The sequence below is a fragment of the Thermobia domestica genome, chromosome 15 (assembly GCF_964235325.1).
Source record: "Thermobia domestica chromosome 15, izTheDome1.hap1.1, whole genome shotgun sequence".
Classification (NCBI taxonomy): Eukaryota; Metazoa; Arthropoda; class Insecta; order Zygentoma; family Lepismatidae; genus Thermobia; species Thermobia domestica.
In genome coordinates, this window is record NC_137468.1 from 133,251,117 (window position 1) to 133,269,423 (window position 18,307).

General features: G+C 36.1%; 1 protein-coding gene across 1 annotated transcript in view; it reads right to left on the reverse strand.

Annotated features, from left to right (window-relative positions):
• Positions 1 to 15,726: 15,726 nt before the first annotated feature.
• PrBP (Prenyl-binding protein) overlaps positions 15,727 to 18,307 on the reverse strand; it is a 64,926-nt gene continuing 62,345 nt past the window's right edge. Inside the window, exon 5 of the mRNA XM_081740159.1 lies at positions 15,727 to 16,423. Within this exon, the coding sequence (XP_081596285.1) occupies positions 16,342 to 16,423 (82 nt within the window). The 3' untranslated portion in view covers positions 15,727 to 16,341. The remainder of the gene's footprint in view (positions 16,424 to 18,307) is intronic.

Below are 18,307 nucleotides of genomic sequence, written 5' to 3' on the forward strand. Positions count from 1 at the left end.
TCTAAAAAAAAAATCACACTTCTACTGGTCGCAACTGGAATTTGATTCAGTAATTTTATTATTTTGTAATTTTCCAATTCCTCGCTTGATGGCACCACAAATGTCAGTGTATTTTTGTAAAACAAAAGGTTTTGCGTGTAGTTGCAGAATTTCCTTACCACATATTTTAATTATAGTTTACACATATTTTCATTTTTCTCTTGTTTTGCTTAAAATAAATGTTTGCTCGATGCAATTAACGCAGTTTTATCCTGAAACTTGCAACAAGTTTTTACCACTTTTAGTGGGAGCAGAACAATTTAATAATCATCTATACTTTCGATTTGAGGACACCCGCCTCATTAAAAAACGGGTTCTCACTGTGAGTGGGAATACAGCACGCTATCATCAAATATCTAAGAGGGTGAACCACCTCAGGAAAAACGGACTTTTCATCCCTAGTGGGTGTGAAGTATATCTCTTAATCTATTACATTCATATTTAGTTTTAGATTTTCCATACCGAGTACAACGAGTTTGTGGAATTGTATGTGTTTCAGTATATCAAACTAACAGTGAGTATGGCTTCATCTTCGAGAGGACCACTGACTCGATCAGAGTCTCACCATTCTTTATTTGGTCAGCCTGAAGTATTTTCTGGAAGACAACTCCCGACGAAGGAAGAAGTAGTTAAATGCTACCTGAAGAGGGGAAAAAAACACCTTCTACGAGAGATATTTTAAAATATGTGGCGAATGATCTTGTCAGTATCTGGAATAAAGCTAGCATTCCACTCATTGGATATTCCAGCGTTTTGGGCAAACTTTCAAAGCTCATACGACTTGCCCAACAGCTCCAAAAATATCCACCAGCAAAGCGCACATCACTTACATTCAATAATTTCAGACTTCAGTAATTTCAAACAAGTATTTGATATCTGTACTTGCAAGTGTGTTAGAAACAAAATAATGGACAGACAGTTGTGTAAATGCGCCATAAAAGTACCACAAATTGAGTGGAATTTCTGGGTAGATCAGGCTTCGGGTCGGAAAATGGTAATCGGTTCGATTGACAAGATTGTTTCGAGTTCACTTCAGAAAAAAGCAGAGAGGAAGGACCAGAAAGAGCGGTTTAGGAAAAAGCATTTGCAAAGCCTACTGCGACTATAACTACTGCCTGTCAATTGAACTTTATGGAAGAAAATGAAGCAAGTGGTGTGGTCTTGGAAGATGAATCACCTTATGAAGCAAACACATCCGATCTGAAGACACAGATTCCGAAAAACGGCCAGGCATCAGTACCTAAACTTAAGCCAAATGATGGAAAGAACTGGCGTTAGTAACCGAGATGCTTGCAAATTAATTAATGCATGCCTGACAGACCTGAAACTGGATAAACCGGAAAATATACTAGAACGAACAAAGTTGCGGAGACAGCGAATTTATTGGAGAGACAAGGGGCAGAATCTCGTTCGTTTGACTTGCGCAGGCTAATTTGTGTTCAGTAACGAGCATTAACGAAGCACTAATCATGGGAGTAATAGAAATTGTGGTCTGGAGTATGTTTTGTCTCTGGTCTGCTGGCACGAGTTAGACATAATGGTTTCTTCAAAATTGTAGGCGATATTTATGGAGCACTAACAATGGGTAAAATCGAGATTGTGGTCCGCTCTAAGTTCTGTGCGGCGTGTCAACTAGGAAGGAAATATATAATTAAAAATGACTGTTAAAAATTGAGACGTTATTTTTGTAGCACTAACGATGGAATTTGCGGCACTAACGAGCACTAACGAAATATTAACGATGTGTCAAGTCGAAGTTCTGGCCTGCAATAGGTGGCCTGCCAAGTTCATTGCCATGAAGTTAGCAGGCGAATAGTGACTGTTAAAAATTAAGATGTTATTTTTGTAGCACTAACAATGGAATTTGTGGCACTAACGAACACTAACGATGGGGTTTGCGGCACTAACGAAGCACTAACAATATGTGAAGTGAAATTCTGGTCTGCCATAGGTGGCCTGGCAAGTTCATTGGCATGAAGTTAGCAGGGCAATAATGACTGTTAAAAATTGAAGTTATTTTCGTAGCACTAACGATGGGGTTTGCGGCACTAACGAAACACTAACGATGTGTGAAGTCGAAATTCCGGCCTGCCAAGTTCATGCCAGCTTCATAAAATGGACTCATTTTGTTATCCCAAAAACTGTATATGTAGAAGCACTAACGTTAATGTTTCTAGCACTAACGAGCACTAACGCTGCTCGAACCGGCAATTTCACTTATGGCGTCATTTTGATATGATGGCCGGCTGGCATGAAGTTAGCAGGCCAATAGTAACTATTAAAACTGAGACGTTATTTTCGTAACACTAACGATGAGGTTTGCGGCACTAACGAAGTACGAACGAAGTGTGGAGTCGAAATTCTGGCCTTCCATAGGTGGCCTGCTAAATTCATGGACATTATGGGCATGTAAGTGGTCCAGTTTGCGGCATAGAAATTGTTACAGAAATTCTAAGTCCAAATTAATAACAAACTCTTGCCCCGTTTCTTTATGCATCCTGAAATACATGTCTCAATCGATCAGTTGCTTCTAGTATTCAATACAACTCCTCTCCCTCCTACACCTCTCCTTCTCTAAAGCAGTGAGTGTGACGAAGTACACTCTTTCCATTCAGTTGAAATAGAAACAGGAATCAAGTTTACAACGTTATAACTTTAAAATTCTTTTCCATTCGTTTGTTCGAAACATTTTTAAGAGACTAAATACAAAAAAGAAAGTCACACAATGTTTCCAGAGCTTCATAAAGACCTTTAGTTTCATTCTTTCCCTTCTTTAAAGACTGCTAGTAAGATGCACCCTAAGAAATCTATGCAAATTGCCAATACCGGCAGAAGGTTTTGTGCTTCCCAAAGACTGTAATGCACGCACAGACCTCTAAAATATCTACTGACAGAAATGAGTGTTATTCAATGATTCATTTCACTTCTTTTCAGTAATTGCAAGCAAATGTTCCAGGGGGGTCATTTGGGCAGGACAGGAGAGTGTAATTCCACCTCCCTTGAGCTTCATAAATGAGTATTGTTTGATCAAATGTATAGTAATACACTAATAAAAAAAGTGAAAACCTTATGTCCGCGGAGAATCCCTCCCCCGAATAAAATCGAAAAGACACTGCTTCTAGCAAAAAAATGTATAGAGTTACGATAGCACATTGCTAGAGAGCTTACATTTGGTTTCAAGAGTCGAAGGTTTGATCTCAAGCCATATGAGTTCCTGAGTGACATTGAGAGAGAGAGAGGAAGAGATTCAAGTATGGAGTCAGAGAGGGATGATTTACATACACAGATTTAGAACTGGGGAAAAATGATCGGACAGCATTCGTATTATGACGAAAATTGTGATTTTGCGAAACAAGAAGGGAAGGTTTCGAACTGCGAGGATCACATTAGGCAGTTGTCGAATTAAGGCGGAAAACTCTTTTTAGAGCATCAGATGATTACAAAGGCAAAAAGAGATCTTGAGAACAGATGAATTAAGAATTTAAAAAAAATCTCAAACTTCCGAGACGGGTGTCGAACTACGACCCTTGTAATTATCGAACCATGACTTTATCCATTCTGCTACGGATAATTATATGTAATCATTACATACGTTTCCTTTAGCTACGTTGAAAGCTAACTTAATGGGATATTCCAAAAGTTGACTCGGTGGATGCGCCGTTCAGATAGAACGTAAACCTCTTTCAACTTAGTTACAATGTATCGTGGCGGATATAAATCATTGATCAGGTAATGGTGACTGCTTTGAAACAAATGCAGAGTATGAGAATTAAATCAGTCATATCTGTGGTTTCGTGTGGAGAAGAAACAAACTTGTGAACCAAACGTTTAAGAACAACTCAAGTTATTAATATAAACTTTGCCGAAGATTATTCACTTATATCATCATAAAAAAAATACGAAACACGTTCTTAAACGAAGAAATACAACTTTGCAAGCGGAGACAAAGAAACCTAAACTAACGAGACAAATTACGAATCATTTACCGGGTAGTGGTCGTGGTTCAGTGGTCAAGGCACTGGATCAGTAACCAGGAGGTTCGTGGTTTGAATCCACGTCGGACACTTTTTTACTAAAAGATTTTTGATGGCGATTGATCAACGATGACACACGTTTTATTATATTGAGATATTTGAATACTCGGATGTTTCAATACTTGAACTATCAAATCTTCATGAATAATAATAGTAATAATAATAATTATTATCTCGTAGAAGATTAAAAGCTAGGAGCTAATTATCGCTTAGTTCATACCATTACAAGCAGGAACGTGGCATTTGGCAAGAATATTTTGGTTTTGTTTAATGTTACCCACGAAAAGACGAATTTTTCATCTCGTTCCTAAAACAAACAAAACAAATGAGAATTAACATTTTACATTCGAGACGGGGCAAGGCTAACTCAAATTACCGTCTCACTTTGGAGATGAGAATCGAGACCGAGACGAAAGGTATGGTAAACATTTCTCGTCTTGTCTCGATTCTCGAAATAGTGCATGACCATTCTTTAAGTAACAATTTCTCTGTAGACTGAATCTTATAGGCTTTTTGTTACTTTGTATTTCAGAGCTCATTGAATTATGGTCTGTGTAGGTTTTTTTGTACCAAAGCTTTTATAATTACCTCTGCATATCCTAAAACTTAGTTTATTATATGCTTTACTGTTGAGTGAAGTCAGTTATTTTTATTACAGTTATTTTCCTTAAAACATACAGTAGGATACTTTCTACATGAAACTCTAGTGGAAAGCTTTTGTTTAAAATGTGGGTAGTTGCAGAGGTGTGTCTTGAAGGTACGGAACTCCCTCTCCGAAATCCCTTCGTTTAATTAAGTTTTGCCAATTTTTAGGGCAACTTTAAAACTTTAAATACCATTTATTATTATTATTATTATTATTATTATTATTATTATTATTATTATTATTATTATTATTATTACTGAAGTGTTGTTAATTTGATGGTTCACTCTTTGCCACCTAGCTTCTGCCTAGTGGGCATTGTGCTGAACAAACACCGTGTGTGTAGATTTTCTCCGGATTGCGCTTCCTCCCACTTTCTTTATGTCAATAATTATTTAATTCTCATCATCGACGTCTTCTGTAGCTTAGCCGGCATAACCATTACTTAAAAACAAGTTTTCTTACGGTTTTTGTGAGGTCTGTATCCCTACTTTCTACAAGAAATTTACCTGGAAACTTTCCGTTATAACATTTAGCTAGTTGTAGGGACGTATGCAGAGAGTATGTCCTGATGGTCCTGACACTTCTCTCCAATCCCGGCTATTTTGTAACTTCTGCCTAACGCTACGGCCGATTTTACATATTTTAATACAGTGTGTCTTCATACAGAATTTGTCTTCTATGTTATTATTATTATTATTATTGTATATTTGAGACATCAATATTACGTCCTATTCCAATGCAAATTAGTATACTCAAGTTAAGAATAATAAAAATAAATGTTTTGGATACTCTATAAGAATGAATTGCCTTATAAGAGATACTTTGGAAAGAAAAGAGGGGGGGAAGGTGTCAGCTACTGGATAATATGAAAACAGAACCTTCGGATGCCTTAACAGAAACTAAGTAGGATTTGTCTTCATCACGATACATAGTAACACCCTTTGTTTGGGTAAAAGACATTGGATTATGTATGCGTTATATTGATATTTTAACAAAATATAAAACAAATATAAAAAAAGGATAGTTCCTATTTACCAATTTTTGTTGAACGAATATATGGAACGTATTGAAAATGGCGAACGAAAATATTATTATTATTTCTAGTAAGAGTGGAAGAACTAAATAATTCCACAATGACGTTTCAAACAAATTTATGACTTATACTAGGCCTGAAGGATCACCCGTTTGTATTCATTAATTGTTTGCGAAACACGCGAAGTTTTCAGACAGTAGGAATTGAGATTGTAGACTGTGAAGTCATGTTGTTAGTTTTTCCTCTGTGGAGGAAGTCTTTTCAACCCTTAACTTGTAAGAACGAGAGAAATTGACTATTTTTCATGTTATTATACTTCAGAAATATCTACATTCTAAATTATAAAAATTTTCTGAATATCCTCGGAGGGACGCGAATCGCGGACTCCTAACTTACGAAACGAATGCTCAAGCCACTACCCTAAGATCGCTCTTTTAAGTAAGAGTCAAGAAACAATCGTGTATGTAGCAAATTGCAAACTTTACAATTCCAATATTTTATTAACGATGAAACACTGATTTCAGTCATGATAAAATGCTATAGTCCAGAGAATTCAAGTTTAAATTTTAAATAAAAGACCGAAAGTATCTCCGTAACTTATCGCTATTATATTGATTATTCTTGTTTTACAGGTATTTCCAGTAACCTTGAAAGACAGGGACACGAACACAGATACAGAGAGGACATTTAAGATTTCAAAGGCTCTCCCACCGGGAATCGAAATTGAGACACCGCCTACTGAACTATCTGATGGGTAGGGTGCCTGGTTCGTTCCCAAGGCAAGTAAGCTTGAGACGGACAACATTGTGTTAGTGGGTTTTCTCGGGGCATTCCCACTTTCTTATTCCACCACTTCGTTCATCATAATTAACTTGCTTCAATCATAGTCTTCCTCAACTTAACAGGCATAATCGTTGGACATTAAACGTAAAGATTTCATTTTCAAGCTGTTAACCCAAACCAATCCGAATCGAAAAACAGTTGTATTTTCTATTGCTCATTAACGTTTTTTCACAAAAAAATATGTAGAAAAAAACATGGGGAATCGTAATACCATTCAAAAGTGAAACAGCAGACTCATAATACCTTAACCTAAAACGAAACCATTACATTTCATTTGGAACTTTTCCAAAATATATACGGATATTCTGAAAAGTGGCAATATAGTGTCTATTTTCAAAACAAAACAAAACAAAAAAAAAAAAACATTTCGGTTCGTTTTCTGAAATAAACGGACACATTCTGTTTCAAGTTTAAACCGAACCCAAACCAGTTAATACAGAGATGGCATGGGTCAATGAAACCTTGACCCACAACTCACTGACCCAGCACCCACCGTGAACTACGATCGAACTTCCACCTTGACCCAGTCTGACCCATAACCCACCGTGACCCACTATGGCCCACCACCCACTATGATCCACTCCGACCCACAATCCACCATGAACCACTGACTCACCAAAACACATCGTCATCAACTCTGACATGATCCACGGCCTCTTTACCGACTAAAGAGTTTACACTTGTAATACAATCAGGTTGTGAAATTCTAACTAATCGGAGTTAAAATTTTTACCGTCAATCGCTCAAGCACCTCTTTTAGAATAACGATGTATCTGACCTTTACGATATAAAATGGTAAAGTGTTTGTCATAGGTAAAATTACGAAGAATTTCAATTAAATTATCATGGTCTAATTATTTCCTTGTTGAATTATCGATACTTTTAAGTGAGAAAAGGATGAAACTTTTAAGTCCCACTTCAAGGTCAGTAAAGCAACGTACAGAAGCTTATATTAGAAATTTCATGTCTATTTTTCTCACAATAATAATAATAATAATAATAATAATATAGAAGACAAATTCTGTATGAGGACACACTGTATTAAAATCTGTAAAATCGGCCGTAGCTTAGGCAGAAGTTACAAAATAGCCGGGATTGGAGAGAAGTGTCAGGACCATCAGGACATACTCTGCATACGTCCCTACAACTAGCTAAATGTTATAACGGAAAGTTTCCAGGTAAATTTCTTGTAGAAAGTAGGGATACAGACCTCACAAAAACCGTAAGAAAACTTGTTTTTAAGTAATGGTTATGCCGGCTAAGCTACAGAAGACGTCGATGATGAGAATTAAATAATTATTGACATAAAGAAAGTGGGAGGAAGCGCAATCCGGAGAAAATCTACACACACATGGCGTTTGTTCAGCACAATGCCCACTAGGCAGAAGCTAGGTGGCAAAGAGTGAACCATCAAATTAACAACACTTCAGTAATAATAATAATAATAATAATAATAATAATAATAATAATAAATGGTATTTAAAGTTTTAAAGTTGCCCTAAAAATTGGCAAAACTTAATTAAACGAAGGGATTTCGGAGAGGGAGTTCCGTACCTTCAAGACACACCTCTGCAACTACCCACATTTTAAACAAAAGCTTTCCACTAGAGTTTCATGTAGAAAGTATTCTACTGTATGTTTTAAGGAAAATAACTGTAATAAAAATAACTGACTTCACTCAACAGTAAAGCATATAATAAACTAAGTTTTAGGATATGCAGAGGAAATTATAAAAGCTTTGGTACAAAAAAACCTACACAGACCATAATTCAATGAGCTCTGAAATACAAAGTAACAAAAAGCCTGTAAGATTCAGTCTACAGAGAAATTGTTACTTAAAGAATGGTCATGCACTATTTCGAGAATCGAGACGAGAAATGTTTACCATACCTTTCATCTCGTCTCGATTCTCATCTCCAAAGTGAGACGGTAATTTGAGTTAGCCTTGCCCCGTCTCGAATGTAAAATGTTAATTCTCATTTGTTTTGTTTGTTTTAGGAACGAGATGAAAAATTCGTCTTTTCGTGGGCAACATTAAACAAAACCAAAATATTCTTGCCAAATGCCACGTTCCTGCTTGTAATGGTATGAACTAAGCGATAATTAGCTCCTAGCTTTTAATCTTCTACGAGATAATAATTATTATTATTACTATTATTATTCATGAAGATTTGATAGTTCAAGTATTGAAACATCCGAGTATTCAAATATCTCAATATAATAAAACGTGTGTCATCGTTGATCAATCGCCATCAAAAATCTTTTAGTAAAAAAGTGTCCGACGTGGATTCAAACCACGAACCTCCTGGTTACTGATCCAGTGCCTTGACCACTGAACCACGACCACTACCCGGTAAATGATTCGTAATTTGTCTCGTTAGTTTAGGTTTCTTTGTCTCCGCTTGCAAAGTTGTATTTCTTCGTTTAAGAACGTGTTTCGTATTTCTTTTATGATGATATAAGCAAATAGAATAATCTTCGGCAAAGTTTATATTAATAACTTGAGTTGTTCTTAAACGTTTGGTTCACAAGTTTGTTTCTTCTCCACACGAAACCACAGATATGACTGATTTAATTCTCATACTCTGCATTTGTTTCAAAGCAGTCACCATTACCTGATCAATGATTTATATCCGCCACGATACATTGTAACTAAGTTGAAAGAGGTTTACGTTCTATCTGAACGGCGCATCCACCGAGTCAACTTTTGGAATATCCCATTAAGTTAGCTTTCAACGTAGCTAAAGGAAACGTATGTAATGATTACATATAATTATCCGTAGCAGAATGGATAAAGTCATGGTTCGATAATTACAAGGGTCGTAGTTCGACACCCGTCTCGGAAGTTTGAGATTTTTTTTTAATTCTTAATTCATCTGTTCTCAAGATCTTTTTTTGCCTTTGTAATCATCTGATGCTCTAAAAAGAGTTTTCCACCTTAATTCGACAACTACCTAATGTGATCCTCGCAGTTCGAAACCTTCCCTTCTTGTTTCGCAAAATCACAATTTTCGTCATAATACGAATGCTGTCCGATCATTTTCCCCAGTTCTAAATCTGTGTATGTAAATCATCCCTCTCTGACTCCATACTTGAATCTCTTCCTCTCTCTCTCAATGTCGCCCAGGAACTCATATGGCTTGAGATCAAACCTTCGACTCTTGAAACCAAATGTAAGCTCTCTAGCAATGTGCTATCGTAACTCTATACATTTTTTTGCTAGAAGCAGTGTCTTTTCGATTTTATTCGGGGGAGGGATTCTCCGCGGACATAAGGTTTTCACTTTTTTTATTAGTGTATTACTATACATTTGATCAAACAATACTCATTTATGAAGCTCAAGGGAGGTGGAATTACACTCTCCTGTCCTGCCCAAATGACCCCCCTGGAACATTTGCTTGCAATTACTGAAAAGAAGTGAAATGAATCATTGAATAACACTCATTTCTGTCAGTAGATATTTTAGAGCTTTGTGCGTGCATTACAGACTTTAGGAAGCACAAAACCCTCTGCCGGTATTGGCAATTTCCATAGATTTCTTACGGAGCATCTTACTAGCTTGCAGTCTTTAAAGAAGGGAAAGAATGAAACTAAAGGTCTTTATGAAGCTCTGGGAACATTGTGTGGCTTTTTTTTTTTTTTTTAAATTAGGCTCTTTAAAATATTTCAGAACAAACGAATGGAAAAGACTGTTTTAAAGTTATAACGTAAACTTGATTCCTGTTTCTTTTTCAACTGAATGGAAAGAATGTACTACGTCACACTCTGCTTTAGAGAAGGAGAGGTGTAGGAGGGAGAGGAGTTGTATTAAATACTAGAAGCAACTGATCGATTGAGACATGTATTTTAGGATGCATAAGAAAACGGGGCAAGAGTTTGTTATTAATCTGGACTTGGAATTTTTGTAACAATTTCTATGCCGCGGACTGTAGCATTTGAAAGCCTGCTCTATTCTGAAGAGAATGAGGTATGAACCATGATCTTAGGCTAAAGAGTGTCAATGCAGTAGCTGCTTGACTGAAAGTCTAAAAAATACCCAAAAAACCTAAGAACGTTAAAGAGTTAAATGTGTCCAGACTGAACTCTGTGTTTTCGAAATTGGTGCAGACTTATATTTGTTTGACCCCACGTAGTAGTATCAGTTCGTACAATATTGAAAACAAGTAAGTAGTCCAGTTATTTAAGGGAAGCTCTAAATTCAAGAATGCGTATTGCTCTTAATGGTGTCCGAACAGCATTTTTTGATCCTAGACCTGCTGTTGCAAAATTTTTACAAACTAAAGACAGAAGACAAAAACTTCCAGATCTGGGGTTATATAAAGCTCATGAATATATCAAGATTTTTCAAAAAATAGATGCATCTAGTGCGAAAGTTACCATTGTCTTGTGTGTGGTATGGTATTGTAACTGATTGATATCTTAGTTCTAAAGCTAATTATTATAATTTTGGTTGTGATTTTTCAAAGAGTTCAATACTTTTGCTCTTAATGATTTGTGACAGTGGCGGCTAATGTTAGTGTTGCAGCGTTGCGCAACACCCAAAGTATTTCAAGAAAAAAATATTATTAGCAATAGTAGTAAAGAACAGAAAAAAAATACTTTCTAATACTCGCATTATACACTTTAAATAACATATTTTTTACTTCTGTAACTGTCCGTTCCGTTAATCCGTTTTAAAAAGCGAAAAATAATCCGTCACAGAGTCTCTAATTTATATTTGTGTTGCAGAGAGCATACAACGCCCAGATTCCTTCAGCGCGGCAATTAGAGCGAATGATAAGTCTCCTTTCCCCTATCTCAGAAGTTAAAGTGACTGGTGGTTGCAGTGCTTCTGCAACACAGCACGGTTTCCAATGAACGAGAAGGTTTTTCGCGCTAAATAAGATTTCTGAATTTTATTTCACTAGCAATTAACAAATGGAATTTGTTTTTATGCATTCATATTTTTAAATTACGGGACCATAGTGAAGCAAATCAATATAATGACAATTAAAAAAAGTGATTGTAGAATTACAAAATAAGAAAATATCTAGTAGAGCAGAAAACAAATGAAAGTAGACCCGCATTTACAAGTTAATTCTTAGCTTATATTGATAATTGTTAGTGTTATTTTTTCATCCTTGTGTGTATTTAAATTGTCAACATGTCTGAAAGTGAAAATCTAAATTTACAAACATTACTTCAGGCTATTAAAGATTTCTCAATAAATATAGATAAAAAAATGAAAAATCGAACGCAGACTTAAAAAATTTAAAAAATCGAACGCAGGCTGCAAGCAAACTTAAAGAACTTAAAAGATCCAATGCAGAATTTAAAAAAAGTTTGAAAAATCGAAAAAATTCAATGCAAATGTGAAAAAAAAATTCGAAATATCTAACGCGGAATTGCATAATAGGTTAAATAGAATTATGGAAGATGTTAAAGTAGGTTTCACTTCATTTAATAAGAAAGCCATGCAAGAAATAAAACAATTACGTTCCAACCTTGAGAAAAAATTGCAAACTGAAGTAGGTAAGGTAGATCGTTCATGCGAAAAAAAGTTTCAACAAATCTTGTGCAAAATTAAATTAAGGTTTAAATGCCACTAATAAAATCTCAAAAGTAGCTGAAAGTACTGTAGCGGTACCTGTAAATGATGTCTTTATTAGTAGCACTTGCAAAGTAAGCAAGAGAGTAGCCAGTGTATATAAGCAATTCATGAAAATGTTAATTGTTTAACCGTTACGCCAAATGTACCTAATATTATATCATACGTTCATCAGCAAACAAACGTAAAAGTTAGGTGCTTGTTGCACAATGGGTTGAAATACATTAACAGGTTCTGCGCGTGCAGATTGACGAAAAAGTACAGTAATATAATTGCGCATTGTAACGAAAGTAAATGCCAACGTGAGCCAACATGCACTAGTAGGGTACTGTTTTCGTTAGAAGAAGAATACTTCCCAAGCACGTCATCGGCCAGTGAGTTAAATTGCATCCCCGTTAGCAATACTTTTGTGTGCTTTGAGAACGTGGCAATGGTTCAGGTTAGCAGTAGGCAATGTAATGGTATCAGCTGTGAGTTAATAATAAAACAAGTACAGATTAAACAGGTAAACCGTATAACGTTTTGCACCTTCATTTGCTTGAAAGTCATAAATTCAGAAAAAGGTGAAACTAGTTCAAAATTAGATAGGCCTAGTGAAAGTAATAGTAATCAAGTTCCATGGCAGAAACAAACAACAATTTGTTAATAAAGTAACAGTCAACTAAAAAGTACTTTTGATAAAGTTGTTAAAAAATATGTCCATTTGTGAGCTTGTAATAAGAAAACTCACCGGAATATGCAAAAATTATACAAGTTGAAGCTAAAGGTAAAAAAGATGTACCGTATGATGTATTCATTTTGCAGAATCCTGAAAGCTATTCGTAAAAATTCTTCAAAAAGTACCAATCACCACTTACGCAATGCAGTTACCTCGTTGCCAAGTCAAAAGATTTTAGACTTCAACCTGGTGTTTAATCGGTTTGAGGTCGTGGATTCTCGAGGTCACTATAGCAAGCGAAACCCTTTACATCGAACCCATTCAATGACGACACTAGCACTATGCTAAGGATCGAATTTTGCTAGAAGATTACGAGCATCTGGGATGCTGAATGCAACTGCTCTAGACTGACTAGAAGCTCCGTTTCCAGAATGTCGGTCCATTTTTCAGTATTGATCATGCTAACCCTCCGACTGGCCATACACCACCACATCTAGTTGAGTTTGGGTTATAAATGACGGTTCTGAACACATTCTCTGGCATTCTTATATGTGAATTGCTTCCCATCAAACCCGAAGTGAGTAATTTTGATCTCCAGTCTGGCACAACGAAATCTCTATGGCGTTGTCCGAAGTACAGAAGCAGCATCCAGAATCTTATACCCAGGAAGAAGAAATCTTCATACTTGAGCGGCCCCTATAGTCGTTTTTTCTCTTTGAATGTCGCAGTGCCTCTGCTGTCAGGGGGATTGAGTCGACGGAAGCTAATTCCAGAAACGCTTGGACGGCACTGTCAAAACTGCCTAGGGCAACTTGCCGTACCAAAGACGACTGCACAATTATATAATTTGTGCCTTCGGGCAAACTTTTGATTTAGATGAATCCTGCTTGTGGAGTTTCCGTATATTTGCAGTTACGCTAGTCTTCGTACCTACTTTCCTAGGTATTTACCCTATGTTACACTCCCACTACCGATTGCACGAACTTCCTTTATTTGAAATGAATAAAACAATAGGGTTATTTTTCAAATTAGAATGAAGGCATATTACCAAGTTCAATAAAATCGGATAACTTTTACTCGAGTTATCATGGAACAAAAGGACGGACAGACACTCAAATGACAATAGAGTCGAATAGTGAAAGCTTCAATAACGCTCCAGCTCGACTTAGGTCGAGCTGGAGTTTTATTATTTCGATTCAAATATGCATCTCACGGGGATTTAAATATATCTTTCAAATATCTGCCATAACCTATTCTTCCTGTGCTAAGAACGGGCATCTTAGTTGCTAATAAATAGAACGAAAAATTTAAAATAAATTAAAAGAAAGAAGTCACTCTTGATTAGAAATGTCTTACTACTAAAATAGCTTACATATTGTGCTACTGTCTATGTTATACTGAGTGCAGGTAACTTGAAGTCAAATATTCAAATTCAGGTACAATTCATGCTGAGATGCAAGTTTATCTTCATTAATTTTACAATTTTAAAGCAAATAACACTAATACTCATGATTAGAAAGTTATGATGAAAAGGTTTAAAAGAATTATAAACCAAACACTTTAAATGGCTATATACTCACTATGTAGCGCATTGCAAATTTTTGTAGTTTGCAAAATGGTAATATGTTCTTCGGTACTTATTTTACATCAATTGTTTACTTATTAAGATTCCTAAAAACAAAAAGTAAGATTACCATATATTATCTTTCATCCAATCGCTGTGAATTTAAATTGCACGATTACGGTGACCACGATCGCTCTTAGATGTTGGGTAAACAATATTGTATTGCTACTGAGTATATGTTGCGTGTAAGAAACACTCTGCGGAATATATAATATAAATATTAGGATATTTCTAATATCGCTTTTATTTTATCATTTAATAAAATTCATGTTGTGATCCTATAGTTTACTAATAAAGAAAAGATCATCATATAAAAGCTATTCCACTTCTAAAAAAAATAAGTACGAGTGATTTAAATAAAAGAATAATAAACAAAAATGATTAAAAGAAACCTGGGGTCACATCAAAACGGAAAAACAAAGCTTACTCTTTCACTGATAATTTCTCTCATGGCAATTCGCTGAGCCTCTTCAGGTATTTAATTTGGTAAAACGAAGCATTATTATTTTAATTTAAGTATACAATGATATTTGTTCCTCTTTAATGCAATGTCAAATTAGCAGTTGTAACAAAAGCATAACCATTGTAACTGTACTCCATCTACTGTTTCACAGTGCTCTGCTATTGGGATGAAACAATCCCTAGTTAAGTTATGTCACTGAACATACATGGCTTAATTGAGAAAAAGCTGATTCTGTTTTAAGAAATAACGCAGTCACTTAAAACACTTATTTTTTTTTATTGTGCCTCACATTTTCTAACATCCCACTGAAAAAAAAAAAATGAAATGAAATCTGTGTTTTACGTCCCATGAATATGCCGGTTAGGCTAAGGAGGCGGTGATGATGAGTAATGAATGAAATGGTGGAATGAAGAAAGTGGCAGGAAATGGAAGAACCCCGAGAAAACCCACGCATACGGTGTTTGTCCACCAGAAAGTTCACTTAGCGCGAGCTGGGATCGAACCAAGGATCCCCATGCACCAAAGGTGAACGCTCTACCACTGTTCTATCGCGGCCCCCAATCTCACTGAAATTCGCAAAATGAATTGTAAACTGAAAATTACGTACGCTTTTACTAAATGTTTTCGGCAAAGGGAAACAAAGAAATCCTAAAGAACAGACTTGCAACAAAACAAACAAACAAAAAAAAAAAAAAACTCTGTGTACTATAAGTGCTTTTAACACGTAATACTGTGAATGGTTTTGAAAGATTTTTGATTTCTAAAGGGAAATAAATAAATAAATGAAAACAATACTAAATAGAGCCTACATGGTATTATTTATAGTTCATTCATTATACAAGCTTAAGACTATCAACAAAACTCTTATAACGGACAAAATTCATATTGAGTGCAAGACGGTATAACAATATATTAAGATGTGACAAACCACAAAAAACATATATACAAAATATATTCCTTCCAACTCAGATGGCAGTCCATCCACCTTCCACAAGAAATTGGACCAAGTCACACCTTCCATCTTGAGAGTAAAGCGTTCCGGCACAATAATAATAATAAAAAAACAAACTAAAATTTCCTCTTCACAAAAATCTAAAGAACATACCAATTCTAAATTACAGCTGATTCTTAACGTCACTATGCCCGAAAAAATCAACTAGTAATAAACAGCATAAATTGCTTCCACACTAATTCTGTTTTATAGTTTCTATTTTTTCAACTTCGGTCACTTGTCAGCTGTCTATTTTCTAAGGGAAGCGAAGTTGGATTCACAATTCAACTGGAATGATGATGCGTGATATATAAGTGTATGAGTGTACAAGTTTCATTTGTAGTGCTTTTCGAAGCTTATTTGGTGTTTGTGAACACTTTTAACACAATATTCTTGTATTTTTCCTGGAATCTTCCTTAAAAATCACACGTAGTACAGGCGAACTTGAGAGGTCGACACAAGCAAATCATCATCAAAGAACTTAGTCTCTATTACAACATTGCCACTGGAAGAAACAAAAGTACAAACAATTTAGTCACAAAATACAATCGAACTAAGGTATCATGTTACACAACAAAGACAAATCAGCTCAAAAAGTTTAATATACATAGCTTGGATAAAAAGTAATGGCAACACTGTTCTCACGTCAGTGGACTGTGTCTCAGCACTACGTGAGTTTTACAGCTGATACGGGAATGAAAGGCGATGAAGTGCGGCTTACGGTAACAATTGTTTCTTATTCAATCAAAAGCAGCAGTGCTGTAAAGTAGAGGAGGTAAGTGGAAGCGCTGTAACACTATATTTCGGAAAGACGAATAACGTGGGTGGATCAAGATTGAAGTAGCACGTGGAGGTAGTGCACAACAATGTTTTCAGGGACTTCGTGACTATCTTTTCGCCAAAATGGAGAACCACTTCGCGGGAAGCGGCGATCCCGAGGAGCATGAACAAAAGCTGACGCGCTGATGGCATACTACGCCTTCCACATGTATAACAGAAATTTATAGAGATGGGAAGCAACTATATTGAAGGGATATAACGTGCGTTCTTCCGTAAATCAAGCCAGGTACAAATTATAACAGTTGCCGTTATCTTTTAATCAACCCTTGTATGTATGAAAATAAGGATGTCTTTTAAAATTAACACAAAGTAAATTATTTACTTTTTAAAATTGGCATTACTGACTTTCACGAATGATGGCAAAGACCAAATATGAATCTTCTGTCACTATCAAACCACTGCCAGAAAGCAAGCATCCAAAATATCGTATTCTTACCAAATTAAAACGGCATAAGACCTTTCGTTCTCGAAGTTCCTTTGATATTCCCAATACCATGAAACTGCAACAATATGTATCAAGAGCCCATCAGAGTCACGAACAGATCAGAAGTGAATAATAATTACATTGAATCGAACTTTAATATATGGTAATCCCAAGAGTGGAAACACTTAAGTAAAGTTGGAAAAGAAGAGAAAATATGAAATCAAAGCTTGTAAGTGTGAAATGGAAGAAGGAGCAAACACGAAGGGGCACATGGGAACCTCAGTGGCTACATATTAGAGTCCAAATTTTTAAATAGAACCACAGAGTATAATAACTATTTTCTTATGGTGCGTGCTTCCAGAAAGACATTAATGTAATTGCTTTTGTTCTTTCTTGACTCATAGAAATTATAATCAATTTTGTGTAGCTGTGAAGCCACAAGATATTGAATATCTGAAAGAACGAATTATAGCAGTTTATTCCATCATTTCGAAAGATGTTTTACATAAGGTATGCGGGGATGGGAAGGTAAGCTCGTGTCCATGTTATGATGGACACTCTTTGAACATATTTTGTAACTGTACAGGGCGGTCCACATAAAAGTAGCCAGGCCGGGCAACACCAGAGACGAGCAAATAACTGTTAATTCTGGCAAATGACGATGTGCCGGCTGATGTACAGTTGTTTAGCTGGAATTCATTGCCTGTTCAGTTCTGGTAAACAAGTCGGGTCGAGAAAATGGTGTTTTCTGTGCAGAAGCGAATTGTGATAGGAAAAAAAAAATGTGCGGACAGGGTCAATTAAGAACACACAAGAGGGCTTCACTGCCAGGTACCCAGGAACAAAACCTCTTATGAAATGTCCAGTGTTCAGAACCTAGTGAAAAACTGCATCAAACTAGGTCTGTGGTTAATGTGGGTAGGTGGAAACCAAACGTAGTCCGAACACCAGAGGTCGTCCATGATACTCGGCAACAGATAACACTAAGCGCGAAAGTCTACCCGGAAATATCCCAACAGAGCGGTATGTCACGAACACGTGCTGAACTTACTGGAACTCTACCGAGTAACTCGTGTCGAGGAACTGAAGGAACCGCCCATAGGTAAACAGGCTGCGTACTGCAAT